This window comes from Lytechinus variegatus, chromosome 5 (assembly GCF_018143015.1).
Source record: "Lytechinus variegatus isolate NC3 chromosome 5, Lvar_3.0, whole genome shotgun sequence".
In the NCBI taxonomy this organism is placed as follows: Eukaryota; Metazoa; Echinodermata; class Echinoidea; order Temnopleuroida; family Toxopneustidae; genus Lytechinus; species Lytechinus variegatus.
In genome coordinates this window covers 2,018,758-2,046,021 of record NC_054744.1, presented here as the reverse complement: position 1 = coordinate 2,046,021, position 27,264 = coordinate 2,018,758, and the positions used below count along the sequence as shown (strand labels likewise).

Sequence of the window (27,264 nt, the reverse complement as noted above, 5' to 3'; positions counted from 1 at the left end):
TATTCCTTTGTTTGAACGATTTGAATGTCAATAAAGTGATGAATTACATACTAAGGAGGTTTCAAATGAGATGGAGTAACAGCAAATAAAATCTCTTTGAACAAGGTTAAAAAGCCGCCAGCAGAAAGTATGTCAGGCATGCACTTTGCTCAACATCTCTTGCAATTGTGTAGACAAATAATTCCCGCATGACTCCGCAGTTATAGGTCATACATAAATGAAAATATGCTTTAGTGATGATAATTATTTTTTCGTCACATCTTGGTCTGGTTATATGGTAGTACATAATTCGGAGGCATGCGAAAATAAACTATGCAATTTGTCCTGAAATATGACTCAAATTTGCTCGACTGGGCATGTGCGGACACTCATCTGGAATATACAGTAATGAACAATAACATTCTACAGACCACATTTGACATTTTCATTCGCCGCAAACGATCGGAATAGTGTTAAAATCTGGTTTCTTCTTCTTCTGTGTAGTCTGCTTCCTTTAATCCTGAAGATTCTTGCAGAACTTGGTGAAGTGTGTGTCACAAGGATAAAGTGCATGTGCCAAATATATACATGGTGCAAGTAAAAACAGGTATTGATCTAGCTGTTGTTGCCTTTCGTCAGTTGTAGACGAAAGGCTTCGGTTGATGGTGCTGTCACAACATTTACTGGGAGAGTGTTCCACATCTTGATGGTTCTAGGGAAGAAGGAGCATTGGTGTTGTTGGGTCCTTGATTTAGGCATCAGATATCCTGGTACATTTGGTGATGTATGCATCAGAGTTGAATGGGACAAGCTCGTTGTGGATCTTGTAGAACATCACAAGGCGAGAGATTTCCCATCGTTGTTGAAGGGATGTCCATCCTAGCTCCTGCAGCATCAGTGTGAATCTAGCTGCTCTGCGTTGGATCATTTCAAGCTTCTAGATGTTCTTGGAGGTTGATGGATCCCAGACAGTAGATGCATATTCCACCAAAGGTCTGACAAGTGATTGGTATGCTGTAGCTTTCAACTTGGGAGAGTTTACTCGCAGGTTTCTTCGTAGGAAGGCAAGGGTGTTGTTAGCCTTTTGACAAACATTGCTGATGTGACTGTTCCACTTCAGGTCTGATGTGATAGTGAAACCAAGATATTTTGTTGCTTCTACAGGAGTAAGGATAGCTTAAAGGCCAAATTCTTTCTTTTTTCACTAATTACAGATTAATTGATATAATCTGGGTAAATATCTCGTCGTAGTAGTGCTTGGTTATTGATGTTTTGTCATGCATTCAAATTTCAGTTTGTTTATTAATATAAAAGATGAAAAATTGACACAAATGGATATTCGTAAAATTTCACCCCACTGCTTTCTTCACTGAAACTGGCGGCTTCGAAGGCAGACATCAAACGTCAAAAGGTCCTTATTACCGTTCTTTCTTTCGTGCTTCTTTAGAAATGAACAGCTGCTTGAGTAAATTTGTTGCCTGTTGGAACTCCAGTCATAGAATCTTCTTTGTCATACATGTTAGACCTCAAGTCCAATTCAAAAAGTAGCAAATAGCCAATACAAATAGAACAATGCAGATGACAAGGTTAATATGTATAATAAGTATAATAAGGCATTCTAAGAGAAGGGTCCATTGTTTGATAGTTCATTGGCTGGCTGTATTGTCAATCCAGTATGGCTGTTGTGAGACTCAGATTTAGCCAACCCAAAAAATGATATCCTAACTACACTCATCGGCACCAGGCACCAAGAATGTCCAGAAATTGTCCAGGAGGGTCCTGAAGATTAATTCAAGCACATCCTACCAAAATCAATGGTTATTAAGTAAATAAAACTGAGCAAATATCAAAACACTGAAAAGCAATAAAGGGGTCTACCTGCTAAGCGAACCACCTTCTACAAAATAAAAAATAAAGATCGGGGAGCTCACAAAATCAGAGACGAATAGGTTCCAAAACAACCAAATCCATCCGAAGGCCATATTCGAGCAGAATCGGACCGACTTCATTTGGCAGAATTCGGTTATAGTGTAACCCTAGCTTTAGCGAAAGAGATCAATTTTAGAGCCAATAAAGAAAAAAAAATCACTGAAAGTATTTAGGTCACCGTCAACCAAGGGAAGACAGAAGCAGAAGGGGCCCGTTTCGGAAAGGATTTGCAACTGTTGTAACTTTGTCATTATGACAACTACCATGGAAAACTTGATTCTGATTGGCTGCTGAGCCCTGTTTCTATGGTAATTGCCATTATGGCAAAGCTACAACAGTTACAAGTTCTTTATGAAATGAGCCCCTGATGTGTCCCTGTTCCTGTAAAATATACATAGTTGTGCATCACAGAGGGGCAGACATGGACAACTTTTTCCGACATGAGAACAATCCATATAGCCTTCTTCTATTTCTGAAAAGGAAAAACTCTACATGGGAAAGAAATCTGATCTCTTGAGTTTGAAAAATGATAAATTTACTGGTTTATTTATTTAATGTGATATGGTCTTTTTTAATACTAACTTTTTAAAAGTAAGTGGTGCTCACTCAAGCGGAAATATTTTTCGACAGTTATATCGTCATTAGCTTACATGGATCTGGAAAAATCTTCAGGATATCACAAATGTATAATTTTACAGGATTTTTTTGATACGCTGTGTATAGAACGCGAATAAAAGTTATGTTAAAAGAGTGGGAGGGTAGAAGTAAGAATCGAACACAATTAAAAAATCTCTTTTGAATTCTCGCCTCCGGTATCTGTTCCCTTCTCCGATCCTTAGCGCTCTTACGCACTCTTTCACACACTCTCCTCTTCTTTTTCTCTTTTTTTTCTTCACTTATTTTCTCCCTCCACTCTACCTCCATAAGATGCAAAAATCAAGTAATTTAAATTATCGAGGACGTCGCTGATAAATCATTTGTTGTAGGTCCATGGATAAATGAATGATAAAAGTAGGCCTATTGCAAATCACGTTTTGTTTTGAATAAGTCTACAAAAATACGTTTCTTAACTGAATTCCAGTTCGATTGCCAATCAATGGTTATCATGAAGATCCTGAAATATGAATGAATATAATCATGATAGTCGAATATTCTAGTTTTCAGATGAGGAGTAAATTAAGATATTGGACTTTTCACTGACAGTGAATAGAAGAATTGAAGAATTTTTTTTTTCATTTGACCGATCTTTGCTAGAGCAACACACCGAAGGAGTAAGGTATAAATACCACGCCTTAAAGGTAATTTTTCCACTTTGATCAGATTCTAATGAAATTTTTGAGGAATTGCTCCTCGACTCCTATTGGCATGAAAGGTTTATTTTAAATTGTTTCAGGCCAAGTTATATTCAGAGCAGAACAGAAAGTAGTGAAAAGAAATTGTACATAATCACCTGGAATTTAATTTTTTATTTGTAAACGTATATATACACACAAATAATTCGCAGGTATTTTGAGAAGTCATTGATATAACCATGACCAGTATTTCTTATACGATGGAGACATTCACAATTTGGACCGATTATGAAACTTATAGCGTCAACAACTCCGTGACCGAAGGAGCATCAGTAGAAATCGGTGGCGAAGCGGGGTCTCGACCCATTAGCATTTCCAGTCTTGTCTGTAGTGGTGTCTTTACTGCTCTGATCATCATCACCAATACCATCAGCCTTCTGGCCTTTGTTGTCGAAAAGCGACTCCGCACCTATAACAACTACTTCATCATCAACCTCAGCATACTTGATCTTCTTGTCGGAGTGTCCTTGTCCGCACGGGTAGCGCATGCTTATTACAATCGTTACCCATTTCCCCAAGACGTCTGTAAGATCTTAACCGGCATCACGGGAGGGATTGTCAACGGATCCAACATCAGCGTGGTCGTCATCTGCGCTGACCGACATCGAGCCGTCTACGACCCCATCAACCATTTCATATCTCGAACCAAACGTAAGGCCATTCTTATCAACTGCCTACCTTGGGTTATAGGACTCTCATTCTGGTTGTGTTACACCACCGTCTGGGAGTTCGTGGTCGACCACGACAACGGTACGCAATGTGCGCCGCTCTTCTCCGAGAGTCCGATCATGTACATGATCCAGAACGTCTGCAAGTTTCATCTGCCCTTCGTCATCATCGCCGTTCTCTACGCCCGCATCATTCTTCAGATACGAAAGACGGCCGGTGGAAGGAGCGTGAATAAGAAGTTCGAATCGGAGGCATCGTCGTCGTCGTTAGAGAAGACGAAATCAAGCATTGTCAAAGAAGTGCCGTCATCAAAAATTGATCAGCATGATGGGGGCGTGGATGAACCCGAGACTGAAGTGAAGAATGATGTCACCGTTTCTCATCCAGACAACAGAATCACTTCATCTAATCAGGTAATTCCATTTCGATCTCCTTTTTCTTTTCTTTTCTTTTTTTAAATTTTATTCTTAATTTGATGCGAAGATTACCAAGATGTTCATTCTCACTGTAGTCCTCGTGTGTGTTTCATCAACATTTTTTTTTTACCCTTCTATGGGTAAACCATGGACCTAACAGAGTTACGAATATTACGTCCTATCATGAGACGCCCCCCTGAGAAAATGGAAAAAAAATAACACTCTAAAAAAACTTAACATTATTTTGAAAGGTTGGAGGAGTTGACATTTTCTAAATGTTGCATTTACCACATTAAATGGGTTTACCCAACACTTAAAATGTTGAATTCAGCTTAATACAAGGTTGGATTAACATTTGGAAAAGGTTTTCACTCGTCCAACCTTTCAAATGTTGATTTAACATTCGAATTTTTAGAGTGAAGGAGATGTGTTTGAATCTTCATGTTGGAATGAAGAAAAATGAAAATGGAAGAATCTGGTTTGAAATTAATAAGCGAGAAAGAGATATGATAGAGGGGGGGTTTTTTTTCGTAAGATAAGATTAAGTCCTTCAAGGGGGATAAGCAGGAGTAGTGTTTTTATCAACAATATTTTATTCTTGTCTGACAACTCAAGTAGTACATTTCTTTGCATTTAATTGGTTGAGAAGCACTGTTACTATGGTAACTTTCGGATAAATGTTACTTGTCGGATGTACGTCCGACAAGTATTTTCAAGAAACGCTCCCCTGTAAAAAAATCCTTTATTTTTGATTGGCGGAAAAGTATTCTTACTATGGGGATCGTCCGATATAACGGGATTTGTCGAATAAAACTCTTTGACAAGTCATATCACCAAACGCTCCCAGCTTGAAGTTGAAGGGTATATGGTTGAGGATTCTCAAATATGGCGAGTAGATAAGATACCGTCTTCTTACCCATGATAATGCAGTCAAGAGATAGTGGGCTTGGGGGGGGGGGCTTCCCCCAAAAAAAAAAATCATGACCAAGAAAAAAAAAAGAGAGAAAGGGAAAGAAAGAAGGGTGAAATATCATATTTTATTAATATTATTCCAAAGTCTATCACATAATTTGATTTATGCAATAAAGATGTTGAAATTTTTGCCCGCTCGCAACTTTTTATAAATTTTGCCCGATACGCTATATCTTGCCCCTTCAAGATTTTTGGCTCGGTACGCCACTGAGCTGCCCTGAACATCTAGCTCGATCCTCATATTATCTTTATTAACTCAAAATTTGTGACGGAATATTTATAAATTAACGATTAGCGGCCAACTAAAAAAAGGAAGGAAAGTATAAAGAATAAAAAAGATAAGGGTAGAAAAATTTATACAAGAAAAAAGGGAAAAAACAAAAGTGAAAGAAAAGAAGAGAATGGAGGATAGGCGTAAGAGAAATTCCTTCATAAAAATAACGATTTTTATTGTTTTTATTTATTCATTTTTACTTATACATACTTTGGGGTATTTTTTTTCTTCCAGTCTCCTTTTACCTTCTTCTTTCATATATTTCTCTTTCCTTTCTCTCTTATCAAAATTACACCATGGGCGAATTTGCAGAAGATAACTTTTTTTTTTTGGGGGGGGGATAATTCTCTGCACTGATGTGGATACAGTCGACCTACGACCTAGATGGAAAAATAAGTCGAAGACCTTTTACGTAACATTATGCTTATCTCCCAACAAGAATTTAAAAAAAGAGAGAGAGAAATGAAACAGTGAAGTGCGAACTAAAATACCTTTTATGTATTGAAAACTGGACATGTTAAGCGCTATGTAATAATAATATAAGATTTGTATAGCGTACGTATCCACCTTGCTAGGTGCTCAAGGGGCTCCTATATTACCCCGACTAAGCTAGTCTACCGATGCTGGTGCGCACAGCTTTTTGAGGAATTACTTCCTGCCGGTACCCATTTACCTCACCTGGGTCGAGTGCAGCACAACGTGGATAAATTTCTTGCCGTATGAAATTACGCCGTGGCTGGGATTCGAACCCACGACCCTGTAGTCTATAGTTTAAATATATCATTAAACAGGCAATGCAAGCGCGAAGCGCGAGCGAAATATTTTTTATATTTGACCAGTAGCGTATCTACGGGTGACACTTTACTGGGGCACGAAAAAGGGAAAAGGGGCGCAATAAAGAAAAGGAAAACAAAAGATGAACTGAAAAGGCAAAGGAATAAAGCCACAGAAATGGAATACCACAGGTGATTAATGCCCCCGTCCTATGCTATTACCGTGGTTCCCAACAGCATATTTAGAAATAAAATCTTGCATTTCTTTACCCAGGGATGAATATTAGTGCCAAATTTGGTCAGTGATATACTTATTCTCTTCAAGAATTCCAACAAACAGTCCTTAGAATATTACTTTTTCAAACGCAAATATCATAACTTTTCATTTCTAGCTGCGGGTTTGCATATTGATAGGTTATTCGATCTTCATTAATTCTTACAAACTGTTCTGAAATACATGTTTCTCTGGTTTAATTGTCAAAACTTTTCATCAAGCGCTGATTTGATGAGGGATACACAAATCCTCCTCATGATTTTTTTACAAACAATCATGAAAATTACACTTTTTTAGGTGAGGATATGTAAAAAAAATCTCGGGCTTCGCGCTCGCATTACCCCGATGAGAAACGTATCCATTTTCCTACAAATTAACTAAGCATTATTGCTTAGATAGGTATACATGAAATTCTTTCTTTCTAATATGTTCCGATTTCAGGTCTAAATATCAATAATTTTCAGCTAGCGCTTCGAGCTCGCTTTATTATTATTTAGATATATGAATCATGTTAATGAATTTTAAAAAGTGCATAGAATAGTCAATCTCAAGATCTTAATATTGAAAGAATAGGCTCGCGCTTCGCTCTCGGACCTGGGGGCACTTCCATTGACGAGTGGATACCATGCGCGACCATGGGATCTCGAAAAGCACCCTCAAGTATTGTCCATATTCTGGAAATGGTGCACCCCTTAACAGGTTTTGGCATGTGAAACCCCACCCTTAACAAGTATTGGAAACAAAACGGTACAATTGGCAAGTATTCCCTGAACTGAACCCCTAAACATGTACAGCGATATTTTTGTTATGTCATGGACTTCGGACGTCAGTTGTACCTCTACCTACATAGTACGTCCAAGTCTCCCACACCTGGCGCAAATCGGACTTTAAATACGTAGTAGTGGGGCAAAAAGTACATCCTTTATAAAACATTTTAGCATTTTTTATACCCTCCCAAATTTGACCGGAAATTACACGTAGCTTTCCGTCCGAAATATTTACCCTTTTTCAGTATTTTAGAGTTTTTTGCCCCCCTTATTGCGTTACGTAACGTACCCAATCTTGAAAAAGAGACAAATTTTATGCGTTTCCTTTCAATAATTGTCAACTCGCGCTTGGCGCTCGCATTCAGTGTTTAGTAAGATACCCACCATAATTATTTGTGATAATCTTACCAAAAAACCTGAGAATGTTCCGTCTCAACGTCTTAACATTGAAAAATACTCGCGCTCGCATTGATGTAGTTTATTTTGACTGGTAGCTGAGGGGCACTTGCCCCGGGCGCCGTTTGTCCTTGATACACCACTGTTGTTGATATACATGTACATAGTGACCTGAAAGTTTTTGCCATTTGCCATTTTTTTTCCTTTCCTTTTTTTTTCTTCTTATTTCTCAACTAATTCTTTATTTCTGTTATTCTTCCACCCCCTTCTCTTCTTTTTCCTTTCTCCCTCTCACCTCTCTCTCTCTTGCGCTTTGCCCCCTTCCACATGTTCCATGGATTAGCCCACATCAACCACTTTCTTTTCATTTATCTTGTAGAAATCCAGCGCACAGCGGATGGAATCGCCCTCCGAGTCGCGCAAAGCAACACGGACCCTCTCCCTCATCATCGTCGCTTTCGTATTGACCTGGATCCCTTTCAGCTTGATCAGTTTACTCAAGACCATCGATGCTCGTCTCATCAGTCCTGGTATGCCCATACAACTCTACGTCTTCTTTGCGTTTTTGACGTATGGAAACAACCTCTTGAATCCCATATCATACGTGGTATCTCAGCCATTATTCAGGGCTACTGTGATGAGGATCATATCATGTAGGGTATGGTGATCGTTCCCTTGACCATGATCTGATGCCTAGCGAACGCGCTACACTCAAACATTAATAGGGTATTTTCAATCATACTCCTTAAGTTTAGCATAACTTATAAAGAACAGATATATAGTTCGTCCCAGACAAAAGCGAAACCGAGATTAAGCGATGATTTATCACAACTTAATCACAAATACAATAGACAAACGACATGTAAAGCTTAGAATCTCCTCTTTCATCTGATATTACGTAGAATTGTTCCTCATTACGCATGAGAAAGCAAAATTAATTTGAAGATAGGATACCAAAAACTCATTTGGCGGGGGTATCTGAATTTCAAAAAGAAAACCACATGCCTAAAATGTTCAATTTGCTCTTTTATTTGATACCTTAATCACAAAAAAATGGCCAAGAAGTAAAAAAGTTATGTTCCCTCGAAACAATGCTTGCATTTCCATACTTTCATAATTTCATGAAATAAACGTGTTTTCACCAGTTTCCCGCGGAAGCTATAGCATGGTTAACACAAGACTTAATGCATGGCTGATCGTCAACAAAACGGAGTGCCAAGTGAGTTTGAACGCTATCCGTCGACAAAGAAAAGAGGCAACCCTGATTGTTCCCCTGCTGTTCAAGCTGCCTACAACGAGGCTCAAAGAGCTTGGAGAGATTGGCGTTCTGAGAACCGACCTAAAGCAGGTCATTGCTACCGGAAACATCTACAAAGCAAAAAAGGCCTCCCGGAGTTGCTTGAGGCAGGCTAGGGCCTCCCAAAAGCTCTCACATGGAAGCAGATAGAGAAGTCATCCCATTCTAATCAATATCTGTTCCATCACCTGATCAAGAGGAATAAAGGCAGCAATTCTCATCAAAAGAACACCCTAGAATATGCTGACCAGATCTACCTTGATTCAGAGGTTCCCAATGGATGGCACATCTACTTCTCTGATCTTGCACACGACCCGTCCACTCTTCAAGCCAATGCAGCCGAAGGGTATACTGACACGATTGACACTCCTGCTCAGCATGTAACTGAAGAAACTACAGCCCCTTCTACACACTCAGTCTGGCAACTCAGCTCATTGGACCTCAAAGATGCCATCACTAGGCTGAAATCTGGAAAAGCGCTAGCGGCCCAGACAACATCAGTTCTGAGCATCTGAAACATCTTGGTGAAGTAGCTCGCAGGCTGCTGCTTGTCCTTTTTAATGCCATCCTACATCAAGGACACTGCCCTCAGCCTCTGAAATCTGGCATCATACTCCCTTTTCACAAAGGTAAAAGGAAGTGCACAGAAGACCCTCGCAACTACCGTGAGATCACCCTTATATCTACTATTTCAAAGTTGCTAGAGACGTGCCTCAAACCTCTTCTTGAATTCCAACTCTCCATCAAGGATATACCAGACCAGCTGCAATTTGGATTTAGAAGAGGATTCTCCTGCCAACTCACAGCTTTATGTTTGCAACTGATCATCGAAGTTCAACAAGCGGAGAAAAGGCCTACCTACGTTGCCTTCCTAGATGCTGAAAAGGCATTCGATAAAGTATGGCATCGAGGCTTGCTGAATAAACTGAGAGCCGCTGAACCGGATCATTTCATTCTTCGAACAATAGAGCCTGTATGATGTTATGGATAGCCTTGTATACTGGGACTGCCGGAGTCCTTGTTCTTGCCGATGATGTGGCTCTTCTGTGCAACTCTGCAACAGAGCTTCAGGTGATGTTAGACGCCACCTTAGCCTATTGACAGTGCTGGAGGTAAAAGATCAACCCAACTAAAAGCGATGTGGTGGTCATACACCGGAAGTAGAATGACACACAGACTGTCTGGAAGATGGGCGACTCCCAAATTTCCTGTAAGGATTGCCACGACCATCTGGGCATTCCCAAGTCTGGTTCTCGCCTAGACCCCACCGACCAGATCATCTCGAGAGGCCTTAAGACATTTTATGCCCTCAATCATGTCAATGGCACGGGTGCTCATAGTCTGGGATTGATTTCAACACTGTCCTCTCGTCTTTGGAACGTGTACTGCATCCCAAGAATGCTGTACGGTACAGCAATCCTTCACTTCACCAAAGCCATGGAGTATAAGCTGGACAAGGCTCAGAACCATCTTTTCAAGAGAGTCCTTGGGATTCCCAATACTGCGGCTAACGAATGTGTCTTCATGTTGACCGGTCTTCTTTCCACCAGTGCTAGAATAGACTAAGAAATGCTTCTTGACCTATATCAGATCAGGTTTGAGTATGGAACCTTCCTTCTAGCACTGCATGCCAACACCCAAAAAGTCAAGTCCCTTAGGTGTATTCTTCAGAAATATGGGCTACCACCACTTGAAGACCTACTTCTCAACCCCATCCCTTATCGAGCTTGGAAGTCTACCATCAATAAGGCCATCAACGATCATGTCCAAGCTCAGATGTTACAGGGAGGCACTTCCAAGCCTTCTCTTATTTGCTGGACACTGAGGCTCTTCACTGATCCTTTGGATCTTTACCCCAAGGACCCTCCCTCTTCCATTATCAGACAAGCCTTGACTGTGAGAGCACTACTCCTTACATCAACATACTTTACCCAGTCCAGGCTCTGCAAAATTGGGAAGAAAACAGACCCAACTTGTGCCTGTGTAAACTTGAAGAGGACACTACAGAGCATATCCTTGCCAAATGCCCATGTACCCTCCACCGATGCTACACTCTCTTGGACAAGATAAGGAATCTCCTAAAGGATTTTCGATCCTCAAAAGCCTCCTTCAATACCAGCAATCCCTGCCAACTCACAGCAGCCATCCTACTACCATATGATGCTTCCCTCCCTCACAAGCTAAATGCCTTGATCCTAAAACCTACCCTGCACTTCATCTTTAACCTGCATGTCCTTTTATTGTCCCTTAAACCCGTCAACTCTCAGAAACCTGCCTGTCTTTCAATCCCCTGGACTTGACATGTACCAGACTCATTGACTCAACTTTTGCAGTGATACCTGCCGATCTCCGAACAGCGGAGGAACTGAAACGAGAGAGCTAGCCTGTAGAACCTCTTCATTTTATGAAATTATTGAAATTCAAGCCTTATTTCAAATAACCAGAACTTTGTTATTTCTTGACCATTTTCTGTAATTGAGGTATCAAATTAAAGAGCATGCAGAATTGCAGATAGTGAACTTTTTAAAAATGTGGTTTTCTTTTTGAAACCCAGATACAGCCCGCCAAATGAATTTTTGGTATCCCCTCTTCAAATTGGTTTTACTCACTCCTGCGTGAATGAGAAACAATATTAATAATTACAAATGAAAGAGGAGATTCTAAGCTTTACAATGGTATGTCATTTGTCTATTGCATTTGTGATTAGGTTATGATAAATCATCGATAAATCTCGGTTTCGTTTTTTGTGGGACGCACTGTATATACATACATAATAACATAATGGAGAGAAACAAGATTCATCGGTTAAATTTAACTGAATTTGATTTTAGTTACGTATTTTGAGTAATTCTTCTTTATTTCAATAATATTCATCTCTAAATTGTCTTTTGATCTTAATCTAGGTTTGCAATTTGTTTTATTTCATTTAATGTGATAGCATTGATATGTTAAAAATTTTTATATATTGTATTTTGCTTTATATTAATTGTAATTCATTTATTTTGTAAATATGTCTACAGGGCTCTTTTGTAAAGCAGGCCTTAGGGCTCTGAAAGGACTACTAATTACCCTGTTTTTAAATTAAATTGAATAAATAAAATAAATAAATAAATAAACAGAACGCACTGATGGTAGGCTTGTACCATCACAACGGGTTATCGCGTCGATCGCGAAACCTGACCATTCGAGAAAGGGGCCCACTAAATTTCCGAAAGGTCTGTTCCAGTTTACACAATGTTTTGGGAAAATGATAGCAAATTATTGCCCGAACCGATAACCCGATGTGACAAACCTATGGGATGACAATGACTCAAGACAGGTTTCCACTCAATAGAGGATGTTGCACCTGTTGCTCTCTTAACATTCCTTCCCCCAAATCCCAATCATTCATATTCCGTTATACTCTTGAACTTGAATTGGGATACGTCCTAACGAAAGTCACCTCAAATTCCAAAACTCTTTTAATAAGATTTCCGTTCTGTAGCGTTAAACAAAGTCATCGAGTCCTGAAAACTCTTCGCACAAAGTTAACCATTCTAATCTAATGATAATCATTGATGCAACTTATTTTATTATTATTATTATCATACACATGTATAGAAATATGAAATAATCAAAATTTTCATACAATAACGTAAGAAAAAGAAAGGTGGGAGACATGACGTCATCCGCTTTCCTTATGAATATTCATGACGGCGTGCATAACTGCTTAGAATGTTGCTTCAATGTTGTTATCAAATTTTGATGAAATTTTTTAGCATTTTCTCAGTGCATTTTACTTTGTTTATTTAGATATAATTATTCTCAGTCCGAATTACCCCTTTTTTCAATTCTTTATTCCATTTCCATTCAAAACATAATACAAAGTAATATAAATCAAGTACAATTTTACAGACCAGCATTCTTACTTCGTAAAAAAAGTATAATATTGAGCGTAAATGGAAATGAGGGGGTCCACTTGGAAATAAAAAAAATATTGCCGACTTATTCTATGCGTATATAATACAGGAAAGAAAAAAGAGAAGGAACAAAAAGGTCGAAATCATATTGATGTAAACATAATTACTGACCAAATGCAAAACTATTCGCACAAAAGTTCGGGACCCGACCTTTAATCTCTTCTATCTATAATCAAGAGCTAACAGAATAAGAATGGTTAACTTTGTGCGAAGAGTTTTCAGAACTTACTGACTTCGTCAATCCAATTCTTTAATTTTGGGGAGGAAATTTGAATGAATATAATTTCTTTGAAATGTCATAACTTTGATTTGTTATTCCCTGCCCAATTTTGATCAAATTTTCAGCATTTTGCTTGTCTGGTTTCTCTTAAAACATGTTATTTTCAGCTTTGATTCCCCTTTAACCCTAACCATGCAAAACATCGGGGAGGGTTAACCTCAAGGGGTTACGTTCGTATTTCCGAAGGTTCGAATATTCCGGAGGTTCGTTATTCCGAAGGGTCGTAATTCCGATGGTTCGTAATTTCGAAGGTTCATTAATCCGAAAACGAAAAAAGGTTCGTTAGTCCGAAAACGTGTGTCAATGTGTGTTTTGTAGAAATTAAGCTGAGCCGCCAAAGCTCAAAAAGGATGATCGATGTCCATGTTTGAGGTCTTAACCGCTGCTATTGTGGTCTAAACAATCGCCATCCCCCGCACAGAGCCTTTTTTTTAGGTTGGTAAGTGGTAATCATTAATCAAGAATGGATCTTTTAGTAGAAAATTTGAACTTGGAAAAAAACAATTTTTAAAATGCATCAATACTCCCCTAGCGGAGTTGACAGGTCTGGTAATAAGATAAACATTATGAACTAGCCTCATAAGTCTACGATCACTCCTCAGAGAGAATTCTGGGTACGTGAACGCCCCTGGTAACGATAGATCAGCCCCTTCTCACAGGGGCGGCGGAACCAGGGGTAGGGGGCACTTGCCCCTCCCTCAAAATTCCCGAAGGAAAAATGCACTTTTCTCTTTTTATTATCGAAATGAAATACCCGTTTTGAAGTACAACATAATACATTTTAGGTTAGAAAACCACATTTTGGGCTCGCGCTTCGCGCTCCTATCAGTTATTGTTTAGTAAGGTACTTTTTGGTACTGAATGTCCAGTTTTCAAGTTGGAAGTAACACAGTTTTTCAGTTCGAGCTTCGTGCTCGCATTTTTCGATTGTTAGAATATATATCTCATTCATAAGTCAATAATGCAATTCGCATTCCAACATCTCGCAAGGATGCCACTTTAACAGTAATTATATAGGCGCCTTAATTAAAGGTACTGTTTAACTTTGTGAGCAGCCGATTTAAAAAAATTTCAAACCAAGATTAAACATGTGTACAAGTGCATGTATTAGAAGAAATAAACCCTGAAAACAACCATTATTGAGAATAAAAAGCTAAAACTACAAGGCAAACCCCGATTTTCTAAATAGGCGTCTTATAGACACCTAAATAGTACACATACGTGTATGGATGAAATTGAGATGGTGTTTCCGGTCACTTTATATTTCAATTTTTGAAGCACTAAATAATCATTTTCGAACGCAATTTTTTCTGGGCTTCATTTTTGGAACATATCACAGACGCAGGTGACAAGTGTGACCTTCTAGCTCAGATTTTTTAAAAGTCAAACCAATGTTAACCAATCACTTTAAGCAAAAATTGAGTTTTACAACTTCAGATTGAAAAAAATCTAAATCGCTCGCTACAACTCTCTCGCGGAAAAATAAAGCCTTAATATATATTTTATCAGAATCAGACATCACTTCAAAAAAGCATTGCTCAACTTAATGACTATACAAAACACACGACTTCAGGCAGATGATTATTTCATGGTGAAAATATCCGTTTGCAGAAAAATGCCCATTTTGACATATAAGTGCTCTTTGGCTTTGCCCCCCCCCAAAAAAAAAAAAAAAAAACCAAACATACGTTCCACTGTCCCTGCCTTCCCAACCTAATAACAATCAAACAGCAACTATGTTTTTGCCCCACCCCCTCCCTCCACCTCGCTTGCCCTTCCTGTTATCCCGGTTTCGCCACAGATGATTTCATTTATCCGATTAACGAAACTATTTTCAAATTCTTTATTGTTTATTCAATAAGGGGCAGCCCATTCAACATCAGTTAATCTCCCATGGGCCCCTATACACAAGAATGTAAACACAGATAAAAACATTCAAAATAACATGACACATGCAAACAATGCAATAAAAGCTGAATTGCGAAGACAAATGCGGATTAACGAACCTTCTTTATATAAAAAAAAAACTTATTTCGTTTTCGAAATTACACTGCAAAAACTTTGGTATTGATTTAACACCAGCCCGGAATCTATAATGTCCACATCAGAGAAGTGTCAAACAACACCAGTTTGGTTTTGGTCAAGCACCAGATAGGTGTTTATACAACACCAATTAGTATTAAAACAGCATCGGTTTGATTCAAAACTGGTGTTTTTTTTTCAATACTTCTCTGGCGTGGACATTCCGGGCTGGTGTTAAATCAACACCCAATTTTGGTCTATTTTGCGTCATTTTTCAACCGTATTCCCGGCCATTGTAAATTTCAAAGTAAAAAGTCAGCGAGCCACTCGGTCAAAGGATTTCGAGCAGCGGAATGGTCGAGGTGTTTTAGGGTTAAAGCAGACGATTATAAAGGCAGCTGGTAAAAGTTCGACAAAAAGTTTTGAATAAGTGTGAATAAAATGTAAAAATCTCTATATTTCTAGATTCTTATTTAACAGTTTTACTTTTAATCACAACTTCAAGATAATTCATTCCGTGTTGAGACATCACAAAAAGGGAAGAAGAAACGATAAATAATAGGAAGAAGGAAAATAAGGTAGTAATAATAATATTAATGATAACAATAACGATGAAAATAATAATGAAGCTAGGAAAACAAAGAAGAAAAGAAAGGGGGATGATAAAAAAGAAGAATAAAGAAGAGACAAACACACGCTGGAAGGATAAAAAGGAGGAAGAAACTGGAAGAGGCACAAAAATGAGGGAGAAGAGGACGAGATTTACACAAAAAAGGAACGATAATAATAATATTCCGCATTTATATAACGCTTAACACATCGGAACGATTTCTCTAAACGCTTTACAGATATATATAAGAAGAAAGTCTGATATCGTACCTTTCAAGTAATGAAAAGAAGCTTCATATCGGGAAATTGATCAAACTGAACATGGCGGCAAAAGAAAATTGGTTTCAAAGAATTTGATAACCGCTTCCCATTTTTGTTGGTTGATTGTATATCATTATTATGAATATATTAAGATTGGACAAGCGGTGACCTAGTTTGATAAATCAATTACTGGAGAATGGGAAGTGTATTGAATACATTAATTAGATGTGGGCTCTGTGTACTGTACATATTAAATATAGAGTTGCTCCCGTCGACATTGTTAAATTAAAGCTCGTTGCACAATATAGGCCTACTATTTTAAAACTTAATTCAAGCATTATGCACGCCAAGCAGGCAGTAAAAATGAAGCACCTTAATACATGTTGTATATCAAACAGAAACGTATTTCACTGAGTCTAATTGTCATTTTGGTCAGTTTGCAAATGAAATATTTGAAAATCTGAATGTGTACATAAATATATAAGTAGGATCTATTCTCATGTTTTTGCAAGAAACATAGGTGAAATGATTTGTTTTGTCATCCTAACCATTTTATTCTTTGAAATTATTGGTTTCGATTGTGTACATTCATTAATCGTTTTATCAGGAAGGATATAGCAAATAAGTTGCATATAACTTATAAGAGAAATATTGTATTTAGATTTATTTGTTTGTTTAAGTAAGAATGTGTAAATTTGAATTATTGTCAATTGCTATTATCAGATAAGGGAATTAAAGAATGTGATTTAATGACATACGGCAAGAAAATAAGTCTACATTTCATTTTTATTCACACCAAATTCTTGGTAAAGTGCAATAATTTCTTCTCACTCTCTATCTCACCCCCCCCCCACACACACATGCCGCCACACTTCATTGCCATTCCTGAAAGCACTTTCCCATTATTTTTTTACAGACACCTGCCCCGGCAAAAATATAAGAGGGCATCAAAATTCTGTCAAGGTGGGATTCACTCTCTAGTTTTCCTCTACCCCCTCCCCCCTTCCCTTCCAGAGGTAAGCTATAGTGCTCTGATCGCCATCAATCTTTATTTCATCAAATCAACTCTTCAATCTTTCTTCCATTAACTTTCCGTAGCTTGCACAATTTCAAGACTACCCACCTGAATTAATGTTAATGGACATCTCACACTCAATCATGAACAGGAACTAAATTGATTACTCAAAACATTATCAAGTAATATTTATTTAAATTTGGCACGGAATAGTAGAGTATTCAATATACAATTATTTACAACAATAGTCAGACATTTATTGATCAATGGATAAACAGGATATGTGCTTGATCTATTTTCTCATTATTTATGACACTAAAAGATGGTACATACAGAGAAATATTTTCTTGAAAGTACAGTATCTCTAAGTCTATATTTTGGAAATCTCAAAGAAATGTGGGTAAGATAATTAGCATATAACATGTTTCCAATGTGGGATGTCTATGAAAAATTATTGGGATAGTGAAACGGCAAGATCTTGATATCTAGCTCATCCTGGCCTTGGAGCTTGGGGGGATACCTTCCTATGATTTCTCAAGAAATGAGATAAAGGAGGAAAAGGAAGATAAAGAGGAAGAAATTAATAATAGAGCAGTACACAAGAAGTATATGCTTGTAATTCTTTTCTTACCCCTATAATTCAATTGAGAAATCAAGTAGGTCATCTTGCCACCACGGTTGGGCTCTATTACCTTCTTCAATTACAATTATGTAGTTAAAGAAATGTTCCCATTACCTTTCAATTGAATTACACTTTTTCAATTACAATTACCAATTACTTTTGTCAATTACAATTCATTATTTTCTATAAAGTCATACATGAAATAATTTTGTATTTCATCCATACAGCCACCCATTTTAACATAATTCTAAGTGAGAGATAGGGGAGATTGGGGTTAGTTGGAAAGCAGGGTAAGTTGAAACATTGTAATTTTCGTTAACGCCTATAAATGAATTTATACATAATACTGCTCTCGATTTATTGCAATTAGCAATAGCCATCCACCATATTACAGACAACACATCTGCAACAAGCCTGGAGAAGTTAGAGAGGAATGTTTTCCTTTCTGGTTATATTTTTTTCTTTCAGAAATGTTTTATTATCTCAGAGAAGTTTATAGACCAAGTTACGTAGTTTAGGGGTATAGTTGACACTTGTTTATTCTGTGTAGATGTTTGGTGAACCTCATGAAGGTCTACCAGATAAAAAAAATCAAAATCGGTCAACAATTAAAGAAGCATTTTATGTAAATTTATATGCATAAATTAGAATAAAAAAATTTCTAGTAAAAATTCAAAATTCTGTGCAAAAGTTTGGTGAACCACATGAAGCTCTACCAGAAGGAAAAAAAAAATTGTTCAACAAATAAAGAAGCCTTTTTGTGAATTTTGAAAAATGTGCATGAAGTAGCATATTTAATGAGTTTCAAAATTCTGTGTAGAAGTTTTGAATCCCCACCTAGTGCAAACAGAATTAAAATTGGACTTGAAATGCCGAAGAAGCATTTTGAAATTGTGGACGTGCTATTATGCTAGTATCATACGGTTACACTTCGTAATTCCGAAGCTTCGTAATTCCGAAGGTTCTTTATTCCGAAGGTTCGTAATTCCGAAACACGTAAATTGCCTATACCTCGATGTTCGTTAATCCGAAAACGAAAAAGGGTTCGTTAATCCGAACATTTGTGGCGTAATTCCGACGATTCGTTATTCCGAAGGTTCGATAATCCGAAAACGAAATAAGGTTCGTTGTTCCGAAGGTTCGTTAATCCGAAAACGAAATAAGGTTCGTTGTTCCGAAGGTTCGTTAATCCGAAAACGAAAAAAGGTTCGTTATTCCGAAGGTTCGTTGATCCGAAAACGAAATAAGGTTCGTTTATCCGAAGGTTCGTTAATCCGAAAACGAAATAAGGTTCGTTAATCCGAAAACAAAATAAGGTTCGTTTTTCCGAAGGTTCGTTAATCCGAAAACGAAATAAGGTTCGTTAATCCGAAAACAAAATAAGGTTCGTTTTTCCGAAGGTTCGTTAATCCGAAAACGAAATAAGGTTCGTTAATCCGAAAACAAAATAAGGTTCGTTAATCCGAAAACAAAATAAGGTTCGTTAATCCGAAAAATGAAAACCGGGAAAGCAGAGGCAGAGGCAAGGGGAGGGGGCGGGGGACACTGTTGCCGTTCAGTTATCATATGAGGATGGGAAGGCAAGGGCGGCCGAACGAATTTTCGTTGGGGGTAAAGCCAAAAAATGAAACTCATACGTCAAAATTGGGACTGTGGTGATATTTTCACCTGAAGATTATCATCTGCTTGAAGTCATTGTCTGTTTGATAGTGATTAAGTAGAGAATAACTTTTTTGAAGTGACTTCTTATTATGGCAAAATGTATATTTAGGCTTTATTTTTCGGGAGAGAGTATAATGAGCGAGAGGCTTGGTAAAACAAATTCAAAGGTGAAGTTGTATAACGTTTTTTGTGGTCAGTTATTCTTAAAATGGCATTATTGCGAGGTGTTGCGAGCGTGAATCACAAGCTAAACTTTAGGTTATTTCAATAAAAATGAAAATTAGTTTTTAAAAATCCGAGCAGATTTCTGCTGTCATTAAAAAGATGTACATCTAAATAAAGAATTAACACGAGCGCAAAACGCGAGCTTGAACATACTGACCAGAAAAGGAACCTGTTAAAGAAAGCATTTAGTGACCTCTTTAGGATGCATATTTCACCAATCGAATGAGAGTGCGAAGCGCAAGCTGAAATTTTTCAATATTCCAGCCTGAAAACTTAACTTAACTTGTATACTTTAAAAGAGTATTTTATTTCGAAAAAAAACATGAAAAACGGCATATTTATTTTTGAAAAAGGAACTTTCCCATTTTGGAAAATATTAATTCCCCTGTTTTTTATTCCATTTTTGATGCCCCCTGCCTCCCTCCCGGCGGATCCAACTTTCGTCAAATAGAGGGGGGGGGGATTTTTTTAGCCATATTTTCCTTGATCGGCAGTTTAAAGTTGATTTTTGTTTGTTTCTTTGAAAGGGTAGTCCTAACAGTCAATAATTAGCTTTATCCTTATAAAATAAAGTAAATATGTAATAACATGATAAACCCTTTTTAAATAATGCGAGCGCGAGCTATATATTTTTGTTAATATGATGGGCAATATGTTTGCGATCTTCAAAGCGAGATGCCTATGTAACTAAATTTAGATAATAACTGCTAGCAAGAAGCGCGAACAGAATTTTAAAATATATAAGCTCTGACCTGATCTAAAGGGGACATTTTAAGAACTTTTTGCAGTTAGCCATGAAGATGATGCGTGTTTTAGCCAATGGTGGCGGAACGCATTTTTTTTGGGGGGGGGGGCAAGGTAAAAAAAGGGGGCCAATAGGGGCAATTTGGTGCAAACGGATATTTTCACCATTAGATTATCATCTGTGTAAAGAGGTTGTGTGTTTTTGTAGTAACTAAATTGAGCACAATTTTTTAAGTGATCACTAAAGTTATATATTTACGTTTCATTTCTGCGAGCGTAGAGAGCAAGCGGTTTGGGGGAAAAAGTCAAATCTGAAGATGTAAAATTCACCTTTTTGGTCAATACTGTTAAAAGGGCATCCTTGTGAGATGTTGCGAGTGAATCACGTGCTCAAACTTTTGGAAATTTCATGTGGGCCTAGAATGATAATATTGATATAGATATCATTTACCCAGGGAAGCCACTTCAGTTCTGAAAACTATTCTCCCAGCTATTTTTTTTTTTTACAAGAATGCTTAGAATGTCCAGTTTTCAGGTTGGAAAATCGGAAAAATTTGGCTCACGTTTCTCGCTCGCATCAAGTATTGTTTATTGAGGAACTCATTCTATTCCTGGTTACAAAAAAGAAATATGAAATGTCCAGTTTTCAGGTTGGAATATCACAAATTTTAAGCTTGCGGTTCGCGCTCTCATTATTTAGTTCGTGAGATATATATTCTATTCATGAGTCACTAAATGCAGTCCTCAAAAGATTACTTTCTGAAGCCTGTTGCATAAAACTTTTTACCTGAGAAAACTCTGGTAAAAACTAAAAACTAAGGTTAGTCTGATTTCCGCCAATGACTTTAGCACAGGGCAAAAACTCCTGTAAAAACAACCTGAGTTTTCTCAGGTAAAAAGTTTCATGCAACAGGCCCCAGGTCAGTATATAAACAAATTACAGCTCGCCCTCGCATTAATTCTTTAGAAAGATACACATCTTTCTCACGATTACAAAAAATGCTCCGAATGCTCACTTCACGTCTTGTTACATAAAATGTCTACTAGTTTCAGCTTGCGATTCGCGCTTTCAACATCTCACAAGGATCATTATTAGTATTATTTTTATTTTTATTACCAGCAGAAGCTGTTATTAAAAATGACATCCCCTCCAATACAAATCCTATTATCTAGAGGTTGCTCGCACGCTTCCAACACACTTGATCCCCTGCATCTTTAATTAAACCATTTGCTTATAGGCAGCAATTGCTCAGATAAAATCGAAATTGGCCTATGCTTGATGAGGGCGCCATTCTTAATGAAATACATGCTTTGGCCCCAACACACATCATCGATCGTTATTACTATATCATTGCATAATATCGTGTAATCTTGTAATGACAACATCGTTTTTGTTACCAAAATGAATTATTTTCATTTTCGGAAATACGAACCTTATTTAATTTTCGGATTAACGAACCTTATTTCGTTTTCGGATTAACGAACCTTATTTCGTTTTCGGATTAACGAACCTTCGGAATTACGAACCTTATTTCGTTTTCGGATTAACGAACCTTCGGAATTACGAACCTCATTTTGTTTTCGGATTAACGAACCTTCGGAATTACGAACCTTATTTTGTTTTCGGATTAACGAACCTTCGGAATTACGAACCTTATTTCGTTTTCGGATTAACGAACCTTCGGAATTACGAACCTTATTTCGTTTTCGGATTGACGAACCTTCGGAATTACGAACCTTCGGAATGACGAACCTTCGGAAATACGAACCTTCGGAATAACCGAACCTTCGGAATTACGAAGCTTCGGAATTACGAATGTATGCGGTATCATACACACCAATTATATGAGCCTAGGTTAAGTCAAACTGAAGTTGTCGCATACAAGGAAAAGTTAACGGACGGATAGAGCAGGGACATCACGTCCCTGGATAGAGGGGCACCGAGCATGATAGTCCTGTCTAGGATAAATGTATGGCACAAGCATAGAGCACGAATTCAAACTTTTTACAAAGATTTTCAAGGTATGGGCCTGAGTTTTCAGTTTTCATACACAGTGTGTAATGTTTTATCATTCGAACTTTTGTGAATTTTTTTGAATTTTTTCATAATAATGAATTAAGGCTGAACTTCTCTTGGCCAGGTTATCCTTATTTGGAAAGGTTGGAATATCAGTCATTAGATTTTGTAAAATTTGTTCCCACTGTATGTAAGAAATTCTTGTTGAGAAATATGACCTTTGGCAATTCTCAAACATTTCAAATGCAAGCAATGCAAGATAGTACTGTATACCTAGGGGGAAAGAGGAATAAGGAGAAATAAGTTTTCAATGAATGTTATTGAGTAAAGAGAGTAAAATAATTGAATGTAATCAAAAGTAATTGAAGTCAATTACAATTACTTTCCATTTATAAAATTCACAATTACAAATCACAATTACTCAAAAATATGTAATCAATTAATTAATTGATCCGATTACTTTACCGTGCTTGCCACCCATCAAAATTTTCTGAAGCTGCAGCTATTGTAGCACGAAACATAAAATTGAACAATTAATGATAACTGTATATTCATAGAAAACCATGTATCCTACAAAAAGTTATAATCAGCTGAAAACATTGATTGTTTCTCTTTATTTTACTGACCAGGGCTTCACAAAATAAAACAAAACCAATCTTACAATGACTTGAGCATATCTGTAAACCAATGGAAAATAATGTATAACAATCAATCAAGTGTATCTAAACTAGATACCAGGGACAAGATTTTTCATAAAGGATCCATTTAGTTACACATTAAAATGTTGACATTTACATGTACATATTACACATGAAATATATGAACTCACAATGAACATCCAACATCTCAAACATTGCCAAAATGCATACAGACAGCAATCTTTATTTTTAAATCATATTTGTTAAAATAAATGTTACAAAAAAGAACATATAAATAGGCTGATATGTTCCTTGCTCCTCTTAAAAAACATAAAAAATAACTCCTTTGCAATGTAAAACTCAACATTTACATGATTCTGGAAGTCTGAAGAAATAAATTGCAAGAAAGTCAACCTGATTAATAACTCTGATCATCTAGTTAAAATGTATATCAATTTAACTTCATGTTTTGGTGAACTTAGAAATAATGAAGTAAGTCTTTGGTGTAAATCATCTGAAACCATTATATACAGTACTTTTCCATTCTCCCTTTTAATTCTGAACTCCTAAAAATATTATACTAAAGAAGGCTTCCTGTTAAAAGTGCCAAATAGTGGATCCCATCTTTTTTTTTAAATGTAATTTAAAGACTAACTATCAGAAAGCAAAAATAAATAAAAGCAAGTTGGAAAGCTCATTGGTTACAAAACACAACTAATGCCAGTTTCATGCATTTTCACAGCTTACCAGCTGAATATTTGATCCTTCTAACTCGTCGTTTGGTTGACTTTGTAGTTGAGATTCGCCTCATGGTAATTCATTGTTTTGGGGAATAATTTCATAATGCTATGAACCAATAAAACGGGCCCATAAAAAATATCCAAGGTTATGGCCTTCTATTAATTCAAATCCTGGTAATGTTGGATCATCATCAGGATATTGATTTAAAAGTACTGTTAAGTGCAAAGAGGAATTTGACAAGATATAAACCACCCCTCCCCCCTAAAAAATAAAGAAACAGAAAAAGAAAGTGTCTGTGATAAATAAACAAATATCTCACAAATAATTGCACATGTATTTTTTCAAAAATTTTCAATGTAAAAAGCAAATAAAATTGATCTTTTGTCTGTACATCTCAATAAACAAAGTAAAAAAATACGGCTTAACCCTATCTTAACTGGGCTCTTTCTTACCATTATACTGGGGGGTGGTCAATATGACCCCCAATCCCTCAGATCTCGGCCGTTGGTGCGCGATGACCGCAAAAATTTACACACTCATAGAGCTAGATCTAAACTACAAGACTGTGTAGTAAAATTTTCAAAAAAATAACTGCTTATAAAGTTATATATTTTATTAATTATCCAAATAAGCGTATGAAATTTGCCCTAATTTGGGTTTATGTGTATGTTTTTGCCTTGAACTCACTTTACATAGCTAGTAGAATGCTAATTTTAGGTGAACATATCTTTCTTACAAAAATCTACAAAAAAATTGGCAAAAAAATAATGTATTTCCTATATATCTTAATGCTTTTTTAATTCTTATGTATTTCTTTTTTTTCAAACCTTTGTTTTTCATTGTTTTTTCAATAAACTTTGTCGGGGACCCTTTTGCAATCATAAGCAACATAAAATAAATCCACATAAACCAACAATAGTAAAAATAATCATACATTTATGATTTTTTATTGAAAAACAAAATTTGCATTGACTTTATACACGTTTTTGAGCAATTTTGGGATCGACATGCTCTTACAAAATATTGGGTATTTGTAATTTCGAAAAACGCGTAACCGGGAGTCGTAAATTTGGTCTCAAAAGATGCGCAAGACTTGAAAGTAAAAGTCAGCAAGCGATGCAGTCCAAAAATTTGCGCGGCAGCTAAGCGGCAAAATTCGTTGAGAGGGGTCAAATTGACCCCCCTCCCCCAGTTTAATAAGGGTTAAAAATACAAAACTAATACTTGGCACTTATGACAAAATTAGAATACTGTTTTCTTCTCTTTTCTTTTGGTGATCCAATCAATATACAGATGAAAAAAATACATTACAGAAGAGAGGATCATAAAGAAAAAAAACACTTATGTACAATAAGACAAATATGAAACCTTTTTTATAAGCTTCCACTCCATAATGATTGTTAAAATATGATAGCGATGCAAACTTAACCTAGAAACAAAAAAAAACAAATTAATGAGAAGACAAAGAGTGGCATGATGAAATGTTTGATTAAAGCTTGGTAAAAGCTTGTTAAAATTTTTTAAAAAGTCATGTTCTCAAAAATATGACATATGTGCATCAAGGGTAGTCCAGTAAAGGATTGCTCATGTTTTTAGAGCCCATTGTTTTTTTAATGTATGAGCCCATTGTATTTTTTTTAATTAATTGAGTCCACTGTTTATGTTTGGCTAACAGCTTAGCAACAGGCATGAATAGCAGCTGGTTACATGCTGAATTAAGTCTTATGAATAAACCATGGTTTTAAACCACAGATTGAAAATCACCTTTGTGAATTCAGGCCATTTGATTACACCATGGAGGTGTAAATAAAAAATATATGAAAAATATAGAAGATAGAGGAAAGTAACTCTCCTTATATTTCCACATAAAACAATAACACAATTTCCTCATTTACTAAGAAACTCATTCCACCGAGTTGCTTCCTTTTATCATGAGATGGCAGAATGCATCATAGATGACAACCAAAAATCATTGGGCGTAAGAGTGATTGGAAGCAGTTGTCTCAGGTATGCAAATGGCAGCCATTTTTGCCAAATAAGCATGCCACATAAGTTGCTGGACAAATATAGTGGTTTCGAATTAATGCTGACAGAAAAGTTTGTGGCAAGAGTAAAAAACAATATTATTTGTGAATTTCATAAACTCTCCATGATTCATAAAGAATATTAGAGTAAAAAGAATATTAATATTAAAGTAAAAAAAGGTCCATGGTCCATTGTACAGAATTTCCATTGAAATGGCTCTTAATAAAAAATGACCAATAAAAAAGAAAAGACATGTTTGAATCAAGCATGTATGTTCTTTGTAGTCCCTTACATACATTTCTGTGTACATTGTATGTGAATCTTGGCAGATCTGGGTGATTCCAAAAGCTTACATTGAACATCAAAGCTTAACTATTATCATAGTCAACCTTTCCAGATGACATTCATAGTGTCTCCCATAATCTGTCTTGTGACTAGAACTGAATTTTATACCCCAAGGAATAAAGATCACTCATCATGGTTACTACCTGATTGGTCTATGACTCACTGCTTTCTACTTTTGCATTTGGTCTCATCCTGCATGGTCCAATCATAGTGTATTTAATAACTGTTTGGTCTCGTTGCCATTTGGCCCATTTTCCATTTTGTGTTTTATCCTACATAAATTAAATCCTGTATGCTGATTGGTTTAATTAGCATCATGTGACCAAACATATTCTCACCAATTTGTGATGATGTTGAAAATGAAACACCCACTGAAGAAAATTGCTATTCCGTGACGTCAATGATGGATTAGTGCACTATTCCATCATTGACGTCACAGATCATGATGGCGCAAGCACTATTGCGTTCCACGCTCTAAGCACGTGGCTTCAGGAAAAGTAGCAGCAGGGTTATCTTGATTCAGATGAAAAAAGGATGAACTATGAGATTGTCAAGATCTATTGCTCTAACTTATTAAAGTAGGATATAAAACAAATATACCAGGCCTTTATTTTGAAAGTATAGAAAGAATTATTAATCCTCGGTTGTAAACTAATAATAAAATTACTGTTTCTCCCTCGGGGCTCCGCCCCTTGGAAAAAATAATGCCAGTCCAACCTCGGATGAATATTTCCAGCTATGCTTACTCAAAGCCTGGTATATTTGTATATCATTTCCAGTTAGACTATACCCATTTCATCTAATATACACTTAGTCTATACACTAATGGAGTGTTGCAAGAAACTTGTGATTAATTGCAAGTCTATTGTCAGTCCCTAAAATCAATCATATATCTTGTAGTTTGTGATTGATTGCTGAACTGCTTCTTGCAATTAGTTAGTAGTGTAATCTGATAAAATTGATACATTGATTGTAAAATTCCAACAAAAAATGTGCAATTG

The 27,264-nt window shown here is 36.7% G+C and overlaps 1 protein-coding gene and 1 long non-coding RNA gene across 2 annotated transcripts; one reads left to right on the top strand and one right to left on the bottom strand.

Annotated features, from left to right (window-relative positions):
- Positions 1 to 3,345: 3,345 nt before the first annotated feature.
- LOC121414796 (5-hydroxytryptamine receptor 1D-like) lies at positions 3,346 to 9,613 on the top strand. Its single transcript, XM_041607852.1, has 3 exons — positions 3,346 to 4,342; positions 8,181 to 8,408; positions 9,296 to 9,613. The coding sequence occupies exons 1-3, from the start codon at positions 3,440 to 3,442 to the stop codon at positions 9,611 to 9,613; spliced, it is 1,449 nt and encodes a 482-aa protein (XP_041463786.1). The 5' UTR covers positions 3,346 to 3,439.
- Positions 9,614 to 24,240: 14,627 nt separating this feature from the next.
- LOC121415044 lies at positions 24,241 to 26,762 on the bottom strand. The gene is made up of 2 exons (XR_005969946.1): positions 26,372 to 26,762; positions 24,241 to 26,341 (listed from the first exon to the last, which is right to left on the bottom strand). It is a non-coding gene; the product is annotated as an uncharacterized LOC121415044 (long non-coding RNA).
- Positions 26,763 to 27,264: the final 502 nt, after the last annotated feature.

Excerpts from the sequence above, each read along its gene's own strand:
- LOC121414796 (XM_041607852.1), top strand. The coding sequence starts at position 3,440 with ATGACCAGTATTTCTTATACGATGGAGACATTCACAATTTGGACCGAT. Across the intron at positions 4,343-8,180 it reads GAATCACTTCATCTAATCAG|AAATCCAGCGCACAGCGGAT; the intron begins GTAATTCCATTT and ends TTTATCTTGTAG. Across the intron at positions 8,409-9,295 it reads TGAATCCCATATCATACGTG|AGGAATAAAGGCAGCAATTC; the intron begins GTATCTCAGCCA and ends CACCTGATCAAG.